This window comes from Fringilla coelebs, assembly GCF_963513975.1.
Source record: "Fringilla coelebs genome assembly, chromosome: 17".
In the NCBI taxonomy this organism is placed as follows: domain Eukaryota; kingdom Metazoa; phylum Chordata; class Aves; order Passeriformes; family Fringillidae; genus Fringilla; species Fringilla coelebs.
In genome coordinates this window covers 6,798,869-6,822,486 of record NC_140043.1, presented here as the reverse complement: position 1 = coordinate 6,822,486, position 23,618 = coordinate 6,798,869, and the positions used below count along the sequence as shown (strand labels likewise).

The window sequence follows — 23,618 nt, the reverse complement described above, 5'->3', positions numbered from 1 at the left end:
AAAGGGGGAGGCTACAACAGGGATGGGGCAAACTGGGAGTGGAGGAGAATCTCAAACACAGAACACCCTGTGCTGGAAGTGACCTATCAAGATCATTGAATCCAGCTCCTGGCCCTGCCCAGGACACCCCAACAATCCCACCCTGTGCATCCTTGAGAGCATTGTTCAAACACTCCTAGAGCTCTAGCAGCCTTGGGGCCATGCCCATTCCCTGGGGAAGCTGTTCAGTGCCCAAAGAAAACCTTTCCTCAATGTCTGGGTAGCAAATCTGTTGTTTTCATTTTTCCTTGATGGTTAATAAGAGACTTCTGTCTGGTTTGAGAGGTAGTAAATGGCAACTTTCCATATTCTACTTTTGTTCATTTGGACAAAATAAAAATAAAAACCCCACTTGTTAAACCTGTAATGTCACAATGTGAAACTCTTTCAGATTTTCCAGTAAGTCACTGGTTTTCCTAAGTACTGTGGTGCTTTGTTTGTGACTTTCAAGTGGCCAACTTTTGGGCTGACACTGAGCTCATGTGGCCACCAAGCAGCCTGTAGGAAATGAACCTTATTCCTTTTGTTGTTTTTTTTTTTTCCTTTCTAACTTTTAAGATGACAATAAGATAACAATAAGGTTAGAAATGTAGTGAAGCTGTTGGAAATGAATAGAATAGAAACAAATAGAAGGGAGTCAGGTTGTGATGAAAACCTAAATGCAGGGGTAAGCCAGGTTTATTCAGTGCTGTTTCTAAATTCTTTTCCTTGAAGGGGAATATATGAATAGGAGGATTTTTGAACTTGAATTGAGGAATTAACCAATGAAAATGAAGCAAACTATGACTGTAACTAAATTATGAAGCGATCCAGTGACTCTTTTCTTCTTTTTTTGTTTACCGTAGGCCGAACTCACGGGCATCAAATGGCGTAGGTACAACTTTGAAGGCCATGGGGACTGTGGGCCCATCATTTCAGCTCCAGCCCAGGATGATCCCATCCTGCTCAGCTTCATCCGCTGCCTGCAGGCCAACCTGCTGTGCGTGTGGCGCCGGGACGTCAAACCCGACTGCAAGGAGCTCTGGATATTCTGGTGGGGGGACGAGCCCAACCTGGTCGATGTCATCCACCGCGAGCTGCACAGTAAGCCACTCTTTGCTTCTCAATTGCCTCCGTTTTTTCCAGTGAAAAAGAAAATTTTTGTAATGCTTTAACTTGCTACCTTATGTGATTCTGTCATAGTTCATGTTTTATGACCTACAGGAAAACAAAAAAAACTTAAATTTGACTTCTTTGTCGCGTGATAAAATGCAAAGTGAAACTTGAACTCAGGAGACCTGTAGTCAACATCATGACTTGGATTTTTGTGGAACCACTGAAAGTAGAGTAAATTCTGGTTCCAAGGGATGATGATGATAATAGTAATACTCCAGCTCTGGCATGAGGTAGTAGCTGATGGAATCAATCACTTCTCCTGTAGAGTCAGGTGAACTCCACAGCACCCCAGGTAAAATCTGTGAGGTCAGGACTTGCTCGTGCTGCAGGATTTGAGCATGATCCAAGGCGAGTTACAACAAGTGAGTGGAATAAGAGGCATGAAGAGTCAGGTAGGTCAGAGGTGACAGTGATAATTTGGTGATTATAGGCTTTGTGCAACTGGGATTGTCCTCAGAGTCACCAGAATGTGAAGCTTTAACATGATAAAGTTACTTCTACTGTGTCTGTTGTGATCCTGTTTGGGTTTGACTGTATCCAGTGTGTATTATTTTCTTTTCAGTAGTGTATTGTTGCTATGACAAGTCTTAGTTTGCCTGAACTACAAGGTCTTTTATTAGGCTGATGAATTTTACTCCATTTTCACCTTGTGTCTTGCAAGAAAACAACTGAAGTTCACCAGTTCTGGAATAATAAAAGTAGTTAAAACAACCCAAGACAATCATAAAGATCAGCTTACGGTTTCTTGCACTAATTTTTTTATCCTTGTGGCCTTTAGACCTTCTGGTGACTTGGTGATAAAATTTGTTTCAAGTACACAGAATATTTTGTTTATCAAGTGTGCTTGTGTTGTCGCTTATCTCCCACCTGTACCCTGCACTGTTTAGTCCTGGGTTATGGTATATTCATTTATTTTCATTCTCTTCTAAACACTGTTCCAAACTTCCTGCTTTGATGGCTGCCAGATTGTTTATTTGGCACCAGAGCCTGTGAAATCACAGATATGGAGGTCTGAGTACCTTGGGGCGTGTTCCACACAGGTAGCCCTGTGATCATGTATAATTAAAGAGATGGCTCACAAGTGCTGTGCTGAGCCATTCCACTGGCATTCATTTTTTATGAGGCACCTGTTTTGAATGAGGGAATGGGTAATATTTCTACTTACCCAGCAAAGCTTTAATAATATATGCTTTTGTCTTAGTGAAATATAGTTTATTTAATATTTCAAATGCAGTAGATGGGACTTAAGTGTCTTTTTATTTGAGGATAGTTGCAGGTGATGCTTCTGTTTCTGTTGTAAATAGATGGAGCTTGTTTATATCTGACATCTTGGTTACAACAATGTGATGCTGCTTCCAGTGGTGGTGGTATGGAAATCCACTTAAATGTCTGGACAGCTGAACCTGCTTCTGCTGGGTGCAGTAAGGGGCAGAATATAGCAAAGCAGCACTGTCATACATTGTTTGCCTGGTTCAAAATTGTATGGAATCACAGAATTATTTAGTTTGTAGAAGACTTCCAAGGTCATTGAGTCCAACCTGTGCCTGATCCCCCAGCCAGAGCACTGAGTGCCACATCCAGGTGTTCCTTGGATACCTTCAGGCATGGGAATTCCACCACCTCCCTGGGCAGCCCCAGCCAATGTTTAACAACCCCTTCCATGCAGAAATTCCCTGGTGTCCAGCCTGAGCCTCCCCTGGCACACCTGAAGCTGTTCCCTCTCCTCCTGTCCCTATTCCGTGGGAGCAGAGCCCAATCCTCCTGGCTGTCCCCTCCTGTCAGGGAGTTGTGCAGAGCCAGAAGAGCCCCCTTGAACCTCCTTTTCTCCAGGCTCAGCCCCTTTCCCAGCTCCTTCAGCCTCTCCTGGGGCTCCAGCCCCTTCCCCAGCTCTGTTCCCTTCCCTGGACATGCTCCGGTCCCTCAAGGTCCTTCCTGAGCTGAGGGGCTCAGAACGGGACACAGCACTTGAGGCGTTCCCACATCCAGTCTGGGGCCTTCAGAGCAGTAACTTCTGAGTGGAATTAAATCTGAAACTCGTTTGTTGTCATGTGTGTAAATCCTACAAGGATAGATTTCCTTGTTCTATATTAAAAGCACATTGAAACACTTGTAGTGACTTATCAGATATAGTTCAAAGTGATGTAAATTGTGTAAGTGTTGTACATTTTCTGCTGATAGAGCTGTTGGGCTCTCTTCAGTACATTTTAGAGTTCAAACATCAGTATTGACAAAATATTGAGCCTCAAATTCTGCCAGAACAAGGCATTTATGTCCATTGATTCCTTGAGATAGGACAAAGGACACAGTTTGTGTTCACTGCTTCATGCAGCCAGAAGGCAAACTGAACAAGTTTATTCTGCTTTTTATGGTATAAACAGGCCACAATACTGAAGTATTTGATAGTTGAAATTAGCTTCCTGCAAATATAAAGGGCTTTTCCATGTGGGCATACAAACAGAAAACAGCAAAGTTACTGAAGCAGAATTTTCCTTGCCTGTCAGCTGGGCCAGGGTAACATGATGCCTTTTTCTGGTATAACCTACTCAGAAAATGAGCTGCTTTGGCTTAAAATGCTGCTCCTGCAGGTTGGATTGTCACTGTGACTTAGAGTTCCATGGCCAGAACTTTGTTGTTGTGCTGTATTCACAAGGAGCAGAAGTCCCAGGAATCTGATGCTGCAAATCCAAGAGGAAGACTAGAGTCTATCCAAAACATTGACATCTGAGATATAGGGACTGCAGGGAATAATTCCTGTTAGTAAGGTCTTCTTATCAAGAATAAAGTTTTGGATTTCTCTTTTCCTGCCTAGGACTTGTGCTTTGAAAGTGAAATATTTTAGTGATAATTAAATTTTAAAGAATTTAATTTTTCAATATTATGTTTTATTAATTCAAGTCTGAATTATAATTTTTGATTTTTTTTCTGGATAAGAGAGTCACTCCAGTAGTGCTGTATGATATTTACTGCTTTCAGTAAACAGAGGAAAAGTCCAAACTGAGGCTTTGCTTTCAGAAGCAATTCAAAAACTTTTGCTCATGAACTCTTTATCTTTATAACATTGAAGATTTGGTAAACAACAAATCTGCCATTAATAAAAGAATTTCAAATAGTCATAGGGAAAACAACTTAGTGGTTGTAAACAGGAGGTATGAGGAGAGTTGTTTATGTAGTAGCTTTCCAAAACTGTGGATGATTAAATGCTGTCATGGGAGATTAAGTAAAAACAATTATTTGCAGAGCAGTTATAGATCAGTGGAGTGGTTGGATTAACCAGGCAGCTGGGAACTTCAGAACTGTCTCTTGCACATTCTCCTACATTTCTTCTTTCTGCCAGCCTTGACTGTGGTGGCCTGGTTTTTATTGTGGTGGAATTTAAAACTGGATGAGAGGTTGAAGATCTTTATTCAGTCCTAGGTGGAAAAAGCTGTAGTGAGTGAGGAAAAACTGGAGTGATTCTCTAAGTCTGAAAAAGTTGGGCGTGCTTAAGTTTGTTGAAGTTTGGTTTTCTGAGGGATAAATGCTATTTAATGATATTGCCTGGAGAGGTTTGGCAACTGTTCCAGCCACAGTACCTTTCCCCATAAATCCATTTTTTGTACATCCGACAGAAGAAGTGGAAGGAGAGGAGGGAGTGTCTGACTGTTGGCAGCGTTTTTGACAGGAACGTTGTAGATTTGCAAGTTGCAGAGCTCTCATTTGCATTTGGTGACCAAATACCATCTGGAGCATCACAGAAAATTTAGACTCAACTCTTGGGTTTTCTTTCTTCTCCCACCCCTGCCCTAGGCCCTGTGGGTTCCACAGAGATTATAGGAAAGGGAGATGTGTTCCTCAGTTCACTTTTTGGCTTTTGCAAAGAGCACTTTCCCCTGACATTTTACACCACTCCAAGAGTTGGACTTGATGATCCTGTGGGTCACTTTCAACACAGAATATTCTGTAATTCTCTGACAGTTTTGTCTATCAGTTTATAATCTCTGTTCTGGATTTACAGATATATTCCACTTTGCTGCATTTGTGGTACAGAATATTGGAATTCTCAGGGATAATGCAGGGATTATGATGTGTAGCACTACTGAGAATACAGGTTGGTGACTGTAAGCACACCACTGGAGGTGGACTCTGGAAGGCTGGCAGGATGTGAGACAGGAGCTTGAAAATGAATAAATTCTGGGTGTTTGATAGTTCTTTAGGTAAAACTACATCCTTCTATCAGCTTAGTAGCTTGTGTGCCTGAACTCACTGATTCTGGTAGGTATTTGGGATTTCCATCTATATATTGCACTTGATCCATTAATTTCTGGAGCTGCTTCCTCAGAAAAATGATACTATTTCACTTTCTGCTGTGTAGAATGTAAGAATTGGGATGGAAATACATATGAAGAATAGATGATCTTGAATGAATTAGGCAAGCCTTTCCTGAAAGATTATTGTACATGATCTTTGCAGCTTGGTAAGTTTAAAAACGTAGCTGAAATTTGAGCTATGACAGGAAAAACCTGGAGCTTCGGCTCGTTCCTGTTTATGAATTCTTGGCATATCGGGCTGGCGCAGCCATAATCCCCTGGTGCTGATAAAAGTGAGCAGGGAAAAAGGCTGCCTGTAGGAAGAGCTGTGTGCAGGGCACCCACATTAACCCACGTGGTTGTGCCCAAAATTAATTTCTCTTATTGTTTCTCTGCCTGAAATTTCCTGATTTTTACCTACAGGAAAGCAGAGCACGTCAGTTCTGTTTTTAAGGATTTTTCCTGAGAAGAACAACTTGCCCCAGAAATCAATTTAGTTGTTTTTATTCCTTCTAGGACGGGTTCTTCATGCTCCCTTATGAACTGCCAGATTTCAAAGTTGCATTTATCAGTCAAGTCAGTGTTTAACCTGTAAATGCTTAGTAGTTAGTGCTTGTCAGCATTTAGTAGGGATTAAAAGAAAAATAAGGGAAAATTTGGAAAAAATGGTATTTTTTGGTTCCACTAATGTAAAAGAGAATAAAGTAGTGAAAAATCTACTTTCCATTTCAATTTGAGCTTATTTAAGGTTCTTTCAGGGTACTGTATTATTTCTGCAATTGTGAGGAATTGGGAGCTCTGTCAGGAATTAGAGTATCTTCTAAGCTCTGTGTAGTGAGATACGTTAATTATTGAATGAGAAGATGTTCCTGTCTATTCAAACACGTTTTAAGTGTGTGAAGCAATGCGTGAAATGAAGACTGAGCCCCCTTGCTGTGAAATGGGTGTTCAGATGAGAGTGCTCCTCAGTCTTTTCATTCTACCATGAGATTATGGCAGTGGGCAAGAGGGGAGGGAGTTGCTGCTGGAATTGCATTACAGCTGACTTGGAGACTTCCTTGGATTTACCCAAAGGTTATTCCTGGGATCCCTGGGCTTTGGTGAAAGCATGGGATGTGTATTACAACAATTTTCTGCACTCTGAGTAACTCCATAAACCCCAGAACTCTCGTCATGCCCAGTGGTACCAGGAAGGAGAGCATCCAGGACATGGAAAAGCAGTTCATGAACAAGGAATAAAGGATCTGAAATGCAAGGCTTTTGGAAGGCTTTCCATTTAAAAAGCAGCAATGAATATCAAGCAGCTGAGTACCACTTATTAATAATTTGAAGTGAAATCTGAAAATGGTTAATTGCCGGTTCTTGAGTGCAGAGTGGAATTAACAAGTAGGTTCCTGTGACAGAAGACTTTATTGGAATATTAAGTTACTGAAAAGTCTGTTTCTGGCTTGATTATTTTCAATAAGATAAGTAATTTGCATTTTCTTAATTGCCTAGCATAGATTATTCCCAAAGACATGAAAACAAAGTTCAACTTTTTCATTCTTTTGGCAAGAAGATGGGATTGAAAAGTGAATTCCTACTTTCTCAGCCCGCAGAATTGTTCTGTGACCCTTATATCTGACACTGGTAATTGGTGTCCAGTGATTGCCAGTTGAAGTTCAGCTTAGACAAAATAAACTTTTTCTTTTAAGCAGGCATATTAAATGAGGTTATTATGCCATCATTTGGGATTAAGGAATTGCTTCATGGGAAAATGCCAACTCCTTTTATACACATGAAGTTGACAAGAGCCTTATTGTGTCTAGGCGAGATGTCTTCATTTTGTTTTGTTTTCTTTTAAAAATAAATGTTCTTCCCACCACTTCTACTTCTTTTACTTGAAAGTTGGCTTATGGGAGTCTTAAAAAAAAAATTAAAACTGAGTGTCCTGTTTGGAATTCTGATTGCACTTACCTTTGCCTTAATTCCTCTTTCCTTCAGTGGTTTTGTCTCCACATGAACAGGGAATCTCAGTGTTCAGAGCAGGATCCAATGAGTACGTGTGGCATTTGTGAATTCATTACCAATTCTAGTCAAGAAATGGACCTTACTGATCCTTGTGGGTCCCTTCTAGCTCAGGATATTCCATGGATCATTCTCACATAGTGTGTTTTCCCTCTTCTTACAGCTGGCAATATCTAAGGCTAAAAAGTTATTAAAAAGTCTGAAATCTACCAAAGGGCCGTATGTAAAAAAGCCTAATGCTTTTTGTTGTTTTATTTAATGCATATCACTCAAGAATTAACATCCTAATTTTGTTCGTGGCTGGGAATTTGGAAGTATTCCTGTTGATTGCAACAAATTACCTTCTGAAAACAGTTTAGAGGAAAGACACTGATGGAAGGCAAAGCCAAGAAATTCTCTGCTGAATCCATGTGCTTCCTCATAATCTTTCTGCTTTCCAAATATAAGCTCAGTTCGACTGAAATAGTTGAAATTTTGTGTAATTAACCTTTAGGTTTTATTTCCCACACAACAGTTCTTGTTTTTCTCTGGTGTTTTTGTGAGAAAAGGAGTTGGTATTCCAGAGGCAATATTAACAGCTGCCTTTTGGATGGAAATTTGATGGTCCTTTGGCAGAACTGTTTCAGCAAGGCCAGACTTAGAGCAAATCCAGGATATTTAAAGTGGGATAGAACTGTGGAAGTGCCTGGAAAGTGCTGGAAATCTGAGGCAAGGTTCCAATAGCTGGGAATCCCTCCCAATTACAGCAGAGTGAGGTGTTACTAATGAAACCAGGAGAACTATTGTGTAAAATGGGCTTGGAATTAACTGGAGTGCTGAGAACAAACTCAAGTCCAAATTTTGAATGTAAATAAAATTGATGTGTTACCACAGGCAATTTGGTGAACCACGTAATTAGGTTTTTTCCATGAAAAACGAGACATTATGCTGCAGCTGCAGCAAAGCAGTATGTAAAGGATTTATATTCTAGTTATATGAAAATTAAACAATCATTAAAAGACTGTATTTTTTAAAGTGCTGCTTGGGGAGGGGGGAAATGAAAAAAAAATCCAATCAGTAGAATTTATTTTTCAGAAATGTATTGGGCAATATCAGCCACGGTAGTTGATGTTTTTTTCCTTTAGGGAATCTCTTTTTCCAGTGAAATGAACTGAACTGTGTGAAGTAAATCTAAGTTAGCTTGAAGTGAAATCTGCATTAATAGGGCTCATTACTAATGTTTGTATTTGGATGTATTGAGCAATTCTAAGAACACAGGGTAAGCTCTACTGGAAAATTTAGACAGTAAAAACAGATGATATGCCACCTTCTGAAGAAAATTATTAAAAAATTGCATACAATTGTATTTTGTAGTGGCATTTCTAGAATAATTAATGAACTTTAGGTGACAATGATGGTGCTGGATTGCAAACAGAAAACACTGAAACACAGCTCTGCTGATGTTAACACATCATTCCTCTTAAGAGAGAGATGGTTTTCATTATATAAAAGTCACTTTCTTCATAATGAAGTTCCTGTTAAAGGTCATAAATCTAACTACAGAATTCTTGTACCCCAGGCCTGAGACTGGTTTCATTTTAAGTGGGCTTCATTATACACCTGCACTTACTTATCCTGGGATTTGACTGTAATCTGTAGGACAAGTTCCTTGGATACCTGGCAGTGTGTCCATGTGGCAATTCCCAGATGTGATCCATGGCTCGGGGTGTCAGTGATCAGCCAGGAAAATGGAAGTGGGGGGGAAGGCAGCTTTGGAAATGTGAAGTTTGTTCCTGATGTTTATTGAAACCTCAGGACCCTGAAACTGGAATATGGCCTTTCCAAAGAAAGCCATATTTCTGTGTGGAATGAAGAGGATGAGCAAGCAGAAAACAACTGAGTACATGGGATAGGTTAAGAATGAGGGTGGGCTCTTACCTTTGCTCTCTGCCCAGAGGAAGTGGGGGTTTCAGAAGGAAAGGCTGGGGTTGTGCTGTTAGTTAAATATTAGTCTCTTGGTTAAAAAAACCCCAAACAAACACCCTTGTGTTGCAGTCACTCATCTAATGATAAGTAGAGCTTTGAGTGGAACAGTGTAAAATTGATTTTCCAAGGCTGAGATGCTCAGTAGTTTGAAGTGAAGGTACAAACCAGAGGAAAGGCAGGCTGCAGGATGGGCACAGCTGAAATGCTTTTTCCCCCTTGTTGATGTAAACCACACTTAAATGTGTCCTTGGAGCTGAGCAGGAGCTGCAGCCCAGGTCTGGGTGCTGAGCCTGGCTCAGAGCAGCAAAGGCTGCAATGCTGCTTTGGTCCCAGCAATGCCCTGCAGCTGCCCCTGTGCTCCCTCAGCTCAGGGCCGCTGGGAGCCCACCACAGTTTCAGTTTCTGTTCCAGTGGTGGAGGCTGGGAGCTCCCTGAGCTGCCTCTGCCTCTTCTCAGCCCTGCCTGTGCTTTGGCATGAGCCCAGTGCTGGGCTGGGCCCTGGCACAGGTACCTCCCAGTGCTCCCTGGCTGTCCCAGCAGCCATTCCTGCTTCACCTTCGCAGCCCTGATCTCTCTGCTCCTCCTGGACAGTGTTTGCATCAAATCCTGAGACATTTATTGCTTTGGAATAGTCAGTGAGCCAGGGTGGATCATGCAAATAACCAGGCAAAAAGTAGCACCTCAAATTCCTAGAGAAATTGAAATGTAAATTTACTATATTAAAGTGCTTATATTGATAAACTTGGTCTTAGCAGGAGGAGCAGAAGGTGGCAGGTGTGGCAGTTTCTAAGCAAGAAATAAATATCAGATCTGCAATGAAACATTTCTATTTTGTAGTTGTTCCATGACATTCTGGTTGCTTCTGAAGCACAAGTAATAGAAAACCTTTCCCATCAGGAAAACTTCCAGTCATAGGTGATGAAAGGGTCATTGTATAGGATTTTTTTTTTACAGGAATGGCTTTAAGAATTTAATACTTATTCTTTAAAGCTCTCTAAAGAGATGGGAAGTATGGACAGTGTTATTTTGTCAACAGGAGCAGCAGGGCTTGGAGTCTGATGGGTTTATGGTTCTGGGGGGCTGGAAGGAAAATTTCTTGGTCCCTTTGGAGTTTGACAAAATTTATTCTATGCAATACTTGGCTACATATGTCAATGAAATTCCCTGGAATCTGTTCTCTAAGGGAGCTGAAGGGGAAGTGTGTGGTGTTTGTCTGCCCTGTCATTTTATTTGGTCTCTTCTATATGAAAAGGATGTGATTTCTGATATTATGGTAATGAGCATTGTGACTGCAAAGCAAGTTTGGCTTCTGTATTTGAGTGATGTCCTCTGTTCTTATTAAGGGATGGAGGTGACGTAGGACTGTGCTGGGATAGAATGGTGGAGGGCTTAACTGACAATCCTGCCCTTTCCAGAGATATTCCTGAGAGTTCTACCACTGCAACTGGCTGCTGGTCAAGAGGAGTCCGTGTTCCTGACAAAAGCTTTATAGGTTTTCTTTAATGTGTAGTTGGCTTATTGAAAGATAACATTTTATTTTTATTTTGTACTAACATTATAGTTTGAATAACTTACAAGTAACTTAAGGATTCTCTTGCCATCCCTAACAGCCCTGAGTTGGGAGTCTAATTTGGATTTTCTATACAAAGCAAAGTAAGATTTCCATTGCTGCACCATAGTAAAATAAATTAAATACTTCACTAAAACTGGAGTGTCCTGAAGTGGTGTCACCATTGTTGCTGCTGCCTCTCTGCTGGTGTTGGTGCTTCCAGCTTCAGTAAGTCCCTATGGTCCTCGGCACAGACCCATGGAATTTATACCCAGCAGGGTTTTGCAGTCCAAATGGAGGAGTTCCCACTCGTTTATTCCTGTTCTTTGGGAAATAGTGTATTCAGGAACTAATAAGCAGGTGAGGTAAAGCTGAGAGTAATAAACAGCAGCATGCTTGAGAGATCTCCCCAGAGAGCCTTTGTACCTGGACAAGCTGTCCTTGGAAGTGGAAAGCTTCCAGACAGATATCCCCTGTCCCAGGTGTATGTGGAATTATGGCTCAGTCCCTCTCTGCCTTTTTCCTAAACTAAACCAGACTGCAGGAAGCATTATTTTATTACTATTTCTTTTGCTGTAAACCACAGTTAAGGCCTGGAAAGTGTGAAGAAAAATGTTTTGCCTGCAAGACTGTTACTGCTTAGTCTCAAAAGTAATGCACTCTAGTACTGAAATTCCTAATCCCTCCCCTTTTGGGATAGGGGCTCCTGCCTGGCCTTGTCCTGGGAGGTTCTCAGTGAGCCTAAAAAAGGGTAATTGGTGAGCAAACATTACACTCAGCACTGTTTGCCTGTCCTGTCCCAGACAGCTGCTGTAGGATGGCTGAGCCTGGAGGTGAGACACTGCTCACATTCAAGGGCTCAGATTATTGTGTAGAAACAGCAGAGACAAAAGATCCTGGTGCTTAGAGGTATGCTAAATATATATTTGCATCAAATAAAAAATCATTGCTGCCTTAAAAATAAGTGACTTTTGAGTTTAATATGAATTTACATAAGTTCAGTTTTCAGTTCTTCAATGAGTTCTTGCAATTATTTTACACATTTATTTATTCCTGCATAGTAAACATGCCAGCAAACCTAGAGATACATTAATTTGCTTCATTTTCCCTCTTCAGGTACTGACTACAGTTTACATTTTGTTATCAATGCACTGAACAGGAGTTGCTGTAACTTTCTGAAACTCAAAAGGTTAAAATAAAATGCCAACCCCAAATTGCCACTTGCTGCCTCTTTAGGATTCCTGCTTGTGCTCCCCAAATATTGGAAGAAGCAACTGAATTTTTTTAGTAGCTTCTTGTGAATTTACTTACTTTGTTTAATTGACATGTAATCACTTCACTGAAAAAGTGGAGACCTTGGAATACTGGTACATTGGGAAATCTGGAAGCTCTTCATTGTTCAAGATGCCATTTTCTGGAGCTGGCTGGATATCAGAGCTATGATGCTGAGGTAGCCAAAATAAGAGGGGCTGTGGAAGGAGCTGCCCACAGAGGAGGCTCCGTGATTCATTTCTGTGTGAGTTCAGAATCTTCCTGTGCTCAAACTGCTGAGCTTGGGAGTTCTCTGCTGTCATTTGTCTTTGTTTTAATGGGATTAAGTAATTATGTGTGCATTTTCTTTCAACTAACCAGCCTGATAAAAGCAGGCACAACTGAAGAGCCCATAAATTGTCGGCTCTTCTGTTCCAGCAGAAGTGCTTTGATGGCTCTGCAGATTTTACTTCTTGGTGCATATATTTAGCTGCCCTGCTAAGGTGAGTAAGACTAGAGAGCAGTTTATGTAATCGATGAGCTGAGGGTCTCCCCTTGGGAATGTGCCTGGGGGAAAGTGGATCTCAGCTACAGGGCAGCTCTAAAGGAGAAATCCCTGGCACTCCCAGGCAGAAACAGAAGCTGTTCTCCCAAACACTGGATTAACTTCATTGGAACTAATCATGTCTGGTATCGATATTTTGGCTGTATCCATGTTGGGTTCAAATTTTGCTGCTGCTTTGCAAAACCTCTGCCTGTGTCCTGCAGCTGTTAAGACTCAGTAGTTTTTTTGTAAGTTTGACATCCATCTGATTGTTCAAGTAGGAAGTGCTCACTGTATCGTGGCATCTGCAACCCTTTGTGTTTAATGAATTCATCAGGTGTTTGCTATGTGATATCATCAAACCACTTAATTCTTTTCAGAACTTCATTCTTTCTGCATGGCGTGTTTATGCATTCAATTTTATCTTTACTATTAATTCAAATTAAGTCTTGGTTGGAGAGTTTATGTAATCACTTTAATGAAGTGGCTGTGCCTGCTCACTGCTTCTTGTTTATTTTAAATATTGGTCTGGGGAAGTAAAGGTTTTAATATATTCCAAATTATAACCAGCAGTAACTATGCAATAGTCCTCTATTAATTCAGTTTTAAAAGCTCTGCATATAAGATGACTTTTACACTATTGTGCTGTCTCATAATTTCATGTGAGAACAGGCTGCTGCTAATTTGTTTTCCTGTTAGTCCATATGTGTCAGAGGCAAAATTTGTCGTTCCTCTTCTGGCTTGAAGTTTTGTTGTCAGCAGATCCACTTCATTTCGGGAGTTTCCCTATTATACTTAACAATGCAGTTTCTGCATTTTTGGGCTTGTGGCCACTTAATCCCAGGTATCAATTTAAATTAATGTGTTAGGATGAGGAATGAATTACTGCATCCTAAAAATTACTTTTCTTGTCACTTGAATAGTTTGTTAGAAGCTTTCTGTGGTTACTTTGCACATGTTAAGTGGTCTTGGTTTAAGAACAGTGACTTGTGATGGAAATCCACAACTTCCCAATGCCTGTGGGGCCAATAATCAGTCCAGCCCCCTTGTTTGCCTGTCTTATATGTGGAACTGTTGATGTCCTGGCTTCCTCCTGCAGTGGACAAGTTCTGTGGGAATGCTGAACTCTCAGATCCTTACACCCTCCCTCCCTGGCTGTTTGCAGTGGTTTGCAACCCACACCAGTGGCTGCTCTTGCTTTGGGATCTGGAGCTGCAGATCTGACTGGAACCAGGAACTGGGAGCTGCCTCAGCCAAAGCTTTTGTGCTCAGCTTTTCCCCCCTGGCCACCCGCTCTAAGCTGTGAAGTTATCCAGGATGTGTGTGCAGGATGTGGGATGGAGGAGGGAGCCCTGATCTAAGTGCTGTGCTGAACAAGCAGGCAGTGCAAATGTGAATGGAAGGGAAGGTTGGTTATTGCTCCACCTTGTCTCTGTGTTCTGGGAGGTGGGGAAATTGGGAAAAGGAGACAGAGCTGGTGTGGAGCTGTTTTAAACCAGCAGATACCCAGTTTCCCCTCCCATTGCTCACATTACTCCCAGCTAAGTCTTTCTGCTAATCTTCATGTGATTAAGAATGTTGGATTGTGACACAAAGAACTCAACAAAGTAATGCTTAAGGATATCCCGCTGTGTGCATTTGATGCCACATCTGGGATGAGATTATAAATAAATAAATGAAAAGGAAAAAGAACAAAAGAAAATACAAGCCTGAAATCCCATGAACTGTAACTTTTTAAAGCCTTTGAATATACAGTGCTTGAGGAAAATGGAAGAAGTTAAGATATTTTGTACAAATATATTAGAAAAGAATACAGAATGCATTTGGAGTACAAAGACTCCCAGAGTTTTATTGGCTGTGGTTGTTGTCAGTGTTAACAAAACACAGTCAGCATGGCCCCAGTCTGTCACTGTGACATGTTGAGCATTTGCAGATGTAAATCCCCATCATATGTCAGAAATATGACATTTTGCAATCAAATAAAAACACACAGAAACTTGGGATTCACAGAACTTATTGCCATGTACCATAACTCAGGCCATAGCTTCTGTTCAGCATCACAGCTGCCCAGTGGATAAAGGGAATTTTCAAAACCATATGTGCTGTGAAAATGGGGCTGTTTATGTAATCATAGTTTATTTAATGGGAGCTTTGCAAAGAATTGACTGTGCTGTGCAGTGTCCAAGAGGGTGAGACACAAAGGAAGTGGCAGGCACAGCCATCATAACCTGAAATCCCATAATCAGATTTTTGTGGAAGTGGATTCAGTTTTTCAGAGGTCAGTATTTCATTGCTGCCTAAAAACCGATTTTGTACATACCAAAAGGGGCAGAGCAATGAGAATTGGTGATTGCCCAGCATTTACTGTTCCTCAGTACCAGGGTGATAGTTGGGTCTGTCACTCATCTGCAGTGGGAGCATTGCATGGGTGGCATTAGGCCCTGGTGCCTATTGCCCTCAAGAGGCACCATGTGTTGTGACAACAGATATTTGTGTCACATGCCCTGCTTTGGGTGTGTGAGGGATGTGTTGCACTCTGACCTTGGTGTGCAAGCACAGCAAACGTGTTCAGCATGTGTGGCTGAGCTGAGCTGGCTGTAGCCAAGTTCCTCCTCTGCAGGGTTGGGGGCACCTGCCAAATGGCTGCAGATCACCCCTAAACGCTGAGTCCCTGTGTTTCAGCGTGGCTTTGAGGTTTGAAGAGATGTAGCCACTGGAGGTGTGTAGGTTCTGACTGTGGATACACATTTCCTTGGATTCCGTGGATTTTCTACTCTGAATAGCAGTGGTTCTGTGAAGGGCTGCCTGTGCTCCTGGCCCATCCATTAAGCTAGACCATCAACCACCCTTCTCTCTCTGAGTTAATAAATATTTTAACATTTCATCAATATTTATTAAATAAAAAACGACCAGCGCTACGGAATCCAAATGTAAAGGGGCTTTTTTGGCTGTTATCTGGAATAGAGTTGGGAAAAGATAAGTAGCCTTTAGTGCCTCTTGGATTCCTCTCTGATTTAGCCTTATAGGAGACGTGGTAATGCTTGGCTTTGTGTTGTTCTGGTTTAAAACTAAACCACTGGATTCTCTGATTTACATAGCAGAAATTATTTTGCCATTATTCTATTTACATTAGTATTTCCTTGTGTATTTGTTAGGCAAATGAATTCCTTGTTAAATGGCTGGGAAGAGGATTTCGAAACACTGGGATTAGTTCCTTTCTTTTGGAAGAAATAGTTAACAAATAGGAAAATGCTCGTGGAGAGCCGAGTTTCTGGCAAGCCCCGGCGGTACAGAGTGTACTGAGCTGGAAATGTTGCCGAGTTAGCACAAACTGTCTGATATAAAAAGCACGTTTTTGTTATAAACACTGCCTGCTCAACAGAGTTGTTGGTCTTACAGAACAGCTTTAAACAGGGAATGTTGCTTTTGAGTAATATTAAATATTTGTCTTCTGGTGAATGTTTTCTTAGGAAAAATCACTGTAGATAGCAAACAAACCAATTCTTTTATTATCCAGTATAAGTACATTTGAACTTCCTTGTTTTTATCTCGACTGTTTCACTTGAATTTATATGTTTTTGGATCACTTGAAAAAGTTTTGGGTTATTTTTCTTCAAAAAAAAAGTATTTGTACAGGTGTCTTCAGATTTCAAAACAAGCTTTGTTCTTTCTGAGCTTTGTCTTGTTGTTTTTCTGGCTTTGTACTGACACTTTGTGGCTGTTTCTGTGGTGTTTCAAATGACAGGAGTCACAACAGCAATGGAAAACAGCAACTTAAAGAAACATTTTCAGGAAGTATAAAGGAGGGTGATTGTGGAAACCTTCCCCAGCTCAAATGTTCTCTACAGCTCTGTCCTGGGAGTAGATTTATAGGAGAAAGATATGAGGCTTTTAGATTTATTTTGTGTGGCTTTTTTTCAATAGTAAATACTGTGAACAAGATGTCTCTAGACACTGTATTTTGTGAACAATCTGGTGGGCATTAACTTATAATAAGCATCAAATTTTCTTTTTATTGTACAGGATGATTGGTGTATTTTCAATTCTAGGCTGTGTCACCATTCTTCACTTGATCCTGCAGTGTATAAATTACTTTTTTCCAGCTGTCTCTGTGTATGCAATCAAGAAGGTGATGCCATCTTTTTTTTTTTTTTTCTTTTTTTTGTTTTGTTTTGCATGGTAGTACATAGTAAGAACAGGATGGAAAAAGATAATTTTGGAGCCAAGTTCCATTTTTTTTTTTTTTAGTTAAGAGAGCTGGTTTAGAGTCAGGGATGATAATTTCTATCTGTGTGAAGATTTGTGGCTGCGTTGGAAGAAGAGCACAACACATTAATTTAACTTATCTCTTGAAAATTCCTCCCCAGTATCCCATCCATCCCTGCCCTCTGGCAGTGGGAAGTGGTTCCCCCTGCCTGTCCCTCCAGGCCATTGTTTCATTTAGGTAATTTCTGAGTGTCCTCTTGGAAGAAACATTTTGGAGGGTAAAAAAGCACAGAGGGACAGATTTGGGTTCAGATCATAACTGAGCAACGTGCTTATCCTCTCCTTAACAACAAGGCAAATCTAATTACTTAATGCTTAACCAATGAGTCAAAGCAAACCTTAATCCATGCCTTTTCTTTTGTGCAAATTAAGTGGGCTTGTCATTATTTAAATATCCAACAAGATTCTGGAAAATTTGATTAAGCCTGCTAAGAAAACCTTGTGAAATGCAGGAGAGGTGAAGGAAGAATTACACTGCAATTGAGCATAAATAATTATTTTTATTAAATAGCATTGCTCAGTAATGATGTGTGTGATTATATTTCTTTTCTTCTTTGCTTGTTTTGTTGGGGGTTGTGTTTTTACTTCTGGAAGTGTCAGTCTCCTGCTGTCTGTTCGGGGGAGATGCTGTGTAGTCAAATACTTTTTGAGTAAGGAAAAAAGGAACTTGTTTTTTGCTGATAATCCAGCCAGACATCAAGGGAAGAAAATATCAAAAGGAAACTTATTAGTAGTCAGCTAATTTTGTTTGGAAATGAAAGATTTGGAAATTACAGGGCAGTCTGAAAGGAAGTTGGAAAATTGTCGTTCTCCCTGTAAAACATGGCCCTTTTCACTTTAAATGCTGCATTTTGAGAGCCTCTGGCTGTTTGTCCTTGCACACTCACCCTGTGTGGATTCCTGTGCCTTGCCACTGGGTAAATGATTAGCAATGGGAAAATGTTACACAAGAAATACTTTGGAATGTTAATTGTAAATCTAATTATTTCCTTCTAAAATGAACCTGAAGCAAACTTCTAGTAACTGTTATTAGGAGGAAAGAGAGGTGGGAGTATAAAGTAGCTGAAACTTGGGGTATTGAAAGGGGATCTGGTGATTTGGGCAGAAAGGAGACTTTCCACTGCAATTTCTGAGACATTTTGGAGGATAATTGAAAGGGAGATTTTGTTTCAGAATACTCCGTAGCTTTATTTTTAATGTGTTCCATGGAGTCACACAATCATTTAGGTTGAAAAATACTTTTGAGATCAGGATATTTTGCAGCTCATAATGGAGCAGCTCATGGATCAGGTTGTGAAGCTGATGCATTTCTCCTCAGAAATAGTTTTAATTAAACTATTTGAATTTTGAATCAAAAAAATCTATTTGGAAAACTGAAGGAAATGCAGTTTTGGCTTCCTGGATTTGGTGGGGGGATGTGTGGGCAGCAGTAGCTCTTGTGTCAATCAGTGCTCATTTAGTGTGGGAGTACAGGTGGGTCAGAACTCAGCTCCTGTGACACCCAGTTAAAAACCCAACACACAGAAAGCTCACAACACCCTTTTCCCCCCAACAGCTCACACCTGATTTGAAGTTTTCAGTTCCTCTCTTTTTAAATTTAATTTTAAAATTTAAATATCTTGAAATTTATTGGCCAGTGTAATATTACTTCAGCAGTAACCATGTGTGAGTGCAAGAAAGGACTCCCAAAAGAACTCAGGAAGCTTTAAAGTGAGTGGCAAAACTGAAAAATAAAAATTTCAAGCAATGCTTGCTACAAATTCTCTTGTTTTGCTACTAGCAATTTAGAAACTCATTTGCTGTTTTCTAAAACATATGAGAAACTATGCGAGTAAGAGCTTTGCAGAACAGAAGTTCTGCCAAAGCATAAACAGTTGTGTAGTTGTATCCCTGCGTGTCTGCAAAACCGGGAAGTCAGGATTATCCTTCCTGCTTCAAGCGGGACATAAAACTCACCCTGAATTCTTAGTGAATATCTGGAACTCTGTGTGTGTTGAAGGTGGATGCAAGAAGTGCTGGTGATCATGGAAAGGAATAAAGTTGTTCTAAATTGGGTTAGAAATGACTCCTTCCCACCCCCTTTCAGTGTTTGATATAAAAAAAGAATCTGGTAGAAGATCTCTTGCTCATTCTGCCCCAACAAACCACAAGAAGAGAAGCTGTTTTTAACTAGATGGCATATTTAGTAGTTGCCTTGCCAAAAAAACTTTTTCCTTTCAAACTGGAAATAGTTTTTTGTTCTGAAATAATGATCTTTATTATCTGCATCACTTTTTTTTTCCTCTGAAGCTGGTCCGTTCTTCATGGAAGTTTATTTTTGTAAGGCTTTTCCAGATTTAGGAACTGCATTTGGTGACTCACAGGATTTTTTTTCCTTTGCTTTCTGCCAGGTAGGAGCAGCTGTGTACTTGGTAATTAGCTTACTCTGCCTTTGCTTAACCACTGTGCTCTCACTGTATTCTGGACGAGGGGGGAAAATGCTGCATTTTTCTCCTGTTTGTTTTTTGTGTTCAGTCCACAAAAGCCAGTTTCACCAAGCCCTTGAAACAGCCAGAATATTTAAATAGATCATCGAAGTAAAAGGAGGGCTGTAGAACTGCTGTAAATAATTCTTTTTTTCCCCTGCTCCGTGTTCACTTTCTCTAAACATGGTCATTCTGGACAGTATTGTAAGAGCACAGAGGCAACAAAAAGCAGATGGTTACTATAGTTTCAGTGAATGGAGCCAGTTTTACTTGGCTGAAGGTATTTTCTAATTTCTGTCCTCTTGCCTAACATTCATGAAAGGCCTTTCTGAATGTATTGAAGTCCTGACTGTTTTCATATAACATTTGATCTCTTTTACCTATAAAAGCACAAGGACCATCTCTGATGTTTTTAAGTACATCCTTATGCCCAGGGTTTTACTGCCACTGTGGTTGACTCACATCTGTGGAGAAGCACAACCACTTTCCTTATGCTTTGTCCAGAGAAGCTGTGGCTGCCCCTGGATCCCTGGAAGTGTCCAATGCCAGGTTGGATGGGGCTTGGAGCAGCCTGGGCTAGTAGAAAGTGTCCTCACCATGGCAGGGGGTGGCACTGGATGGGCTTGAAGGTCCTCCCTACCCAGTCCATCGTTCTATAATTCAGTGACAAACAACACCTGTAACCATGGGCAGAGTTGGATATGCTTGAACTTCAGGAAACAAAGCAGCAGCCACAGCTTCCTTGTGCCCAGCTGGGGCTGTGCTATGGGAAATTAATTGGGATTTCAGAGGAAGTGATTAGATGACATTTTCAGGAAGCTGCAGTATGTCTGTGGTCATCTAGTGGATGATGGTGAGGATGAACCTGTGTTATGATTAAATAGACACTTGAAAATGTGAAAGTTTGCTGTTGCTTCATTAAATGAGCATCTGTTGCAGCCTTGTTATTTTAAAGCTCATTTTACAGAGCTCAAATCTGAATTTTCTTTGTGAATTGCATAAAGCAAACCTTTCTCCTTGTCCATATGTGGCATCTTATGTTGTGAGATTGTAATGTCTTTCGTGTGAAACTTGCTGTATCCTGCCCTAATACTTTGTCAGGTCTGTGACAGCCGATTTGGTAGCTGTGAATAGCTGTGAACTCAACTGAAATTCCTGTCACTTGAGGGGCTCAGGAGGAAGAATACTCAGTAACAGCCTCCTCTCCACCAGGATGAAGGATCTGCACAAATGTCTGCCAAGGAGAAATTGCAAGAGATGGCCTTTGCAGTATCTGCAACATTTTCTTTTGCTTAGTGTTTAATATTGAAGCCTGAAATGGGTAGAAGAGGTTTTGCAGAGCATAAGGGCTGACAGCAGCATCCCCAGGTGGGTCTGTGCATTTTGTCACTGCCAGATGCACATGGATGTGCTTTGTTCCTGTTCCTGGTGTCGTGGAGCAGAGTTTGACAGAAATGATCTATTTTAGTGTGTGCACACAAGTGCAGGTACCAGTGTTCAGGCAGAGTGCTAAAAATTACAGCTTAAATCTTTGATTTAAATTGCATGGAAGTTTCATGAAACTTGCATGAGTTTCTGAAAGCAAAATTGCAAAACACCCGAAAAACAAAGTCCAAGACAAGTTTTGTGCCTTAGGTTTGTTCAGTTCTTCTTCCCACACCCCCTGTGCCTTGCTCTGAACCTGCCGTCAGGAGTTTGGCATCAGGGGAGACAAAGGTGATATTTTACGAGGTCTCTGACTCTAAGGAGATGTGGCAGTGCGGCTTTGGGGTTTGTTGTGTTTGTTTTCTTTTTTCTTTTCTCAACCCTTATCACCCGGCTGCCTGATGGCAGGAATTTACTGCAGAGCTCTGACCTCTGCCCTGCTGGCTGAGGCACAACCTGGAGTAACACTTCAAACCCTGAGTAGCTCTGTAGTAGTTGGCAGATTCGTGGAAAAGGATTTTTGTTCAGAAGCCATGCCCAAAAATATTTTTCAACTTTAAAAAAACCATTAATGATAAATTCAGGTGTTTTAATCAGAATAGGTGTTTACTATGGCATCACTCCTGTTCTTCCTCCCTGGAATTGTTTAGGTTTTTAGCTCATGGCTTGAGTTCTTAAGCTATAGGGAAGCAGAAACCCTTTGGCTGATATTTTTAAATTATTTTAGTAGCTGAGGAGTGTTTGTATGTATCCACACAAATATATATATTTAATATATAAGAAAAGCAGTATTTGGTTGGTGTATTAAGCATCTGTTGTGCTTCAAATTCAATTAGCAACTCAACATCTTCATAAAAATACCCAGGACTGTTCACAGTTAATGAGTATTTAATTTTATCAAGGGGCACACTTGGGGTGTGTGTGGGCATGTGAATCCAGAAAATACTTGGAGTTTGCTAATTGTACGCTACTCATACTGTATTAAAAATCAGATTTTAGTATTGCTCTGCACTGTGCATTGTGACTTTGGCATTTCTCAGGTGTTCATTTTGGCAGTAGTGCTGTTTTCTGATCATTTTTTCAGTATTTGAATTGGCTTGTAGAACCAAGAGGAGTAAACAATCCCAACTATTTTAAATTACAGTTATGATTTGTTTTTTAAGATTGGATGAAAATCAGCTTAAACCTCCTTTGTGCCAACACTGGAATAACAAGTAAGAAAAGAATTACCATTTAAAAAACAGTGACTGTGAAGAATCTGTAAGCGAATTGTTTTGATTAATTGGTACCACCTTGAGCTGATGGGACTTTATATTAAAATTTATTCCTTACTTTAGGGAACAGATTTTTCCTTGATAGGTGTTATTGTGACTGTAATAGTGCTTTTGCTTTGGAAAATCGTCAGTTTTGTTGTCTTTCATGCTCTGTAATATGCCAGCATAATTTGGCATGAATCCACCTGGATTTTTTCTTATTTTCTTGCTCTGTGAGAAAAGACAGAACAACTGGAATGGTGAAAAACACAGGAGAGATGATGTGATCTGGGAGCTGGAGCAGGACACGGAGAGCCTGTGAGGTTGATGACTCCTCAGAGAGGTCCCTGGTGATAAAGGTTTTGGAGAAGTGGCTGATCCCATGAGGGTTGTGCAGCCCTTCAGAGGGACCAGGACAGGTGGGAGAGAAGGGCAGAGAGGAACCTTTGGAAATCCCACAAAGGCAAATGCAGGTCCTGTACCTGGGCAGGAACAGCACCAGCAGAGGCTGGGGTACCTGTGGGAATCAGCTCTGTGGAGAAGGGCTGGGGTGCTGGGGCAGGAGTATATATGAATACATGGGGTGGAATTTTAGAAATCAGGTATCCTGTCAGAGACTGAAGGCTTTGGAGAGCTACAAAGACACCAGAATGGTTGCAGCTATAAAAGCCAACAGAGAACAGTTTTTGTGATATAGAGAATGAATGTTAAAATCAAAGGCAGGATAGGAAATAATGTGAATTAGGGAACAGAGATGACCCTGGCGCTTTGTGGGTATAAACCTACTCAGAGTTCAGTTGCTGTCTTGAGTTTTCCACCCACACCTTCCCCTATCTCAAAATTTGGCTTTAATAAATGCCGTTTATACCTCTGGCTAGAAGCCAGGTGGACACTTCTGAGAGAAACTGGTGCTAGGACAGGAAGATCCCACAAAGGGTTGCTATTTCCAGTTAAAAGGTTGGTTAGACTCAAACACTGAGGAGGCTTTACGCAATCCGTGGGGAGGGAAACGAATGATTCAACAGTGTTTCCAGTTAAGAAAGTTATTAACTATTCCTGGCCTTGTCCCTTCATCTTCAGGGAGCAGCTGTTCAAATCCAACCAGGCAGAACTTGAGCAGCTTATCTAAACCAGGTGGCATGAAAGGAACTTTGGTGTGCAGAAGAAAATAAGTTTTGTCTCTAGGCAAACAAAATGGTGCAGAGTTTATCTGTGGCTCTGCGCTCCTGTAGACTCTGAGAGCAGCCAGGTGCTGATAACTATCAAAGAGAGCTAGGGCCAGGTCAGGCAGCCTGTTCCTAACCCAAAATACATCCTTTAGCCCAGATCAGAACCTGAGATGAGATTTTGGAATCACAGAGCTTGATCATTCTGCCTTGTACAGCAAATCAGAGATATTCAGAATTCATGCTT

General features: G+C 40.8%; 1 protein-coding gene across 1 annotated transcript in view; it reads left to right on the top strand.

Moving 5' to 3' along the window:
• MED13L (mediator complex subunit 13L) overlaps nt 1-23,618 on the top strand; it is a 172,872-nt gene that overhangs the window by 18,591 nt on the left and 130,663 nt on the right. The window contains exon 2 of the mRNA XM_084217442.1: nt 885-1,122. Within this exon, the coding sequence (XP_084073568.1) occupies nt 885-1,122 (238 nt within the window). The remainder of the gene's footprint in view (nt 1-884; nt 1,123-23,618) is intronic.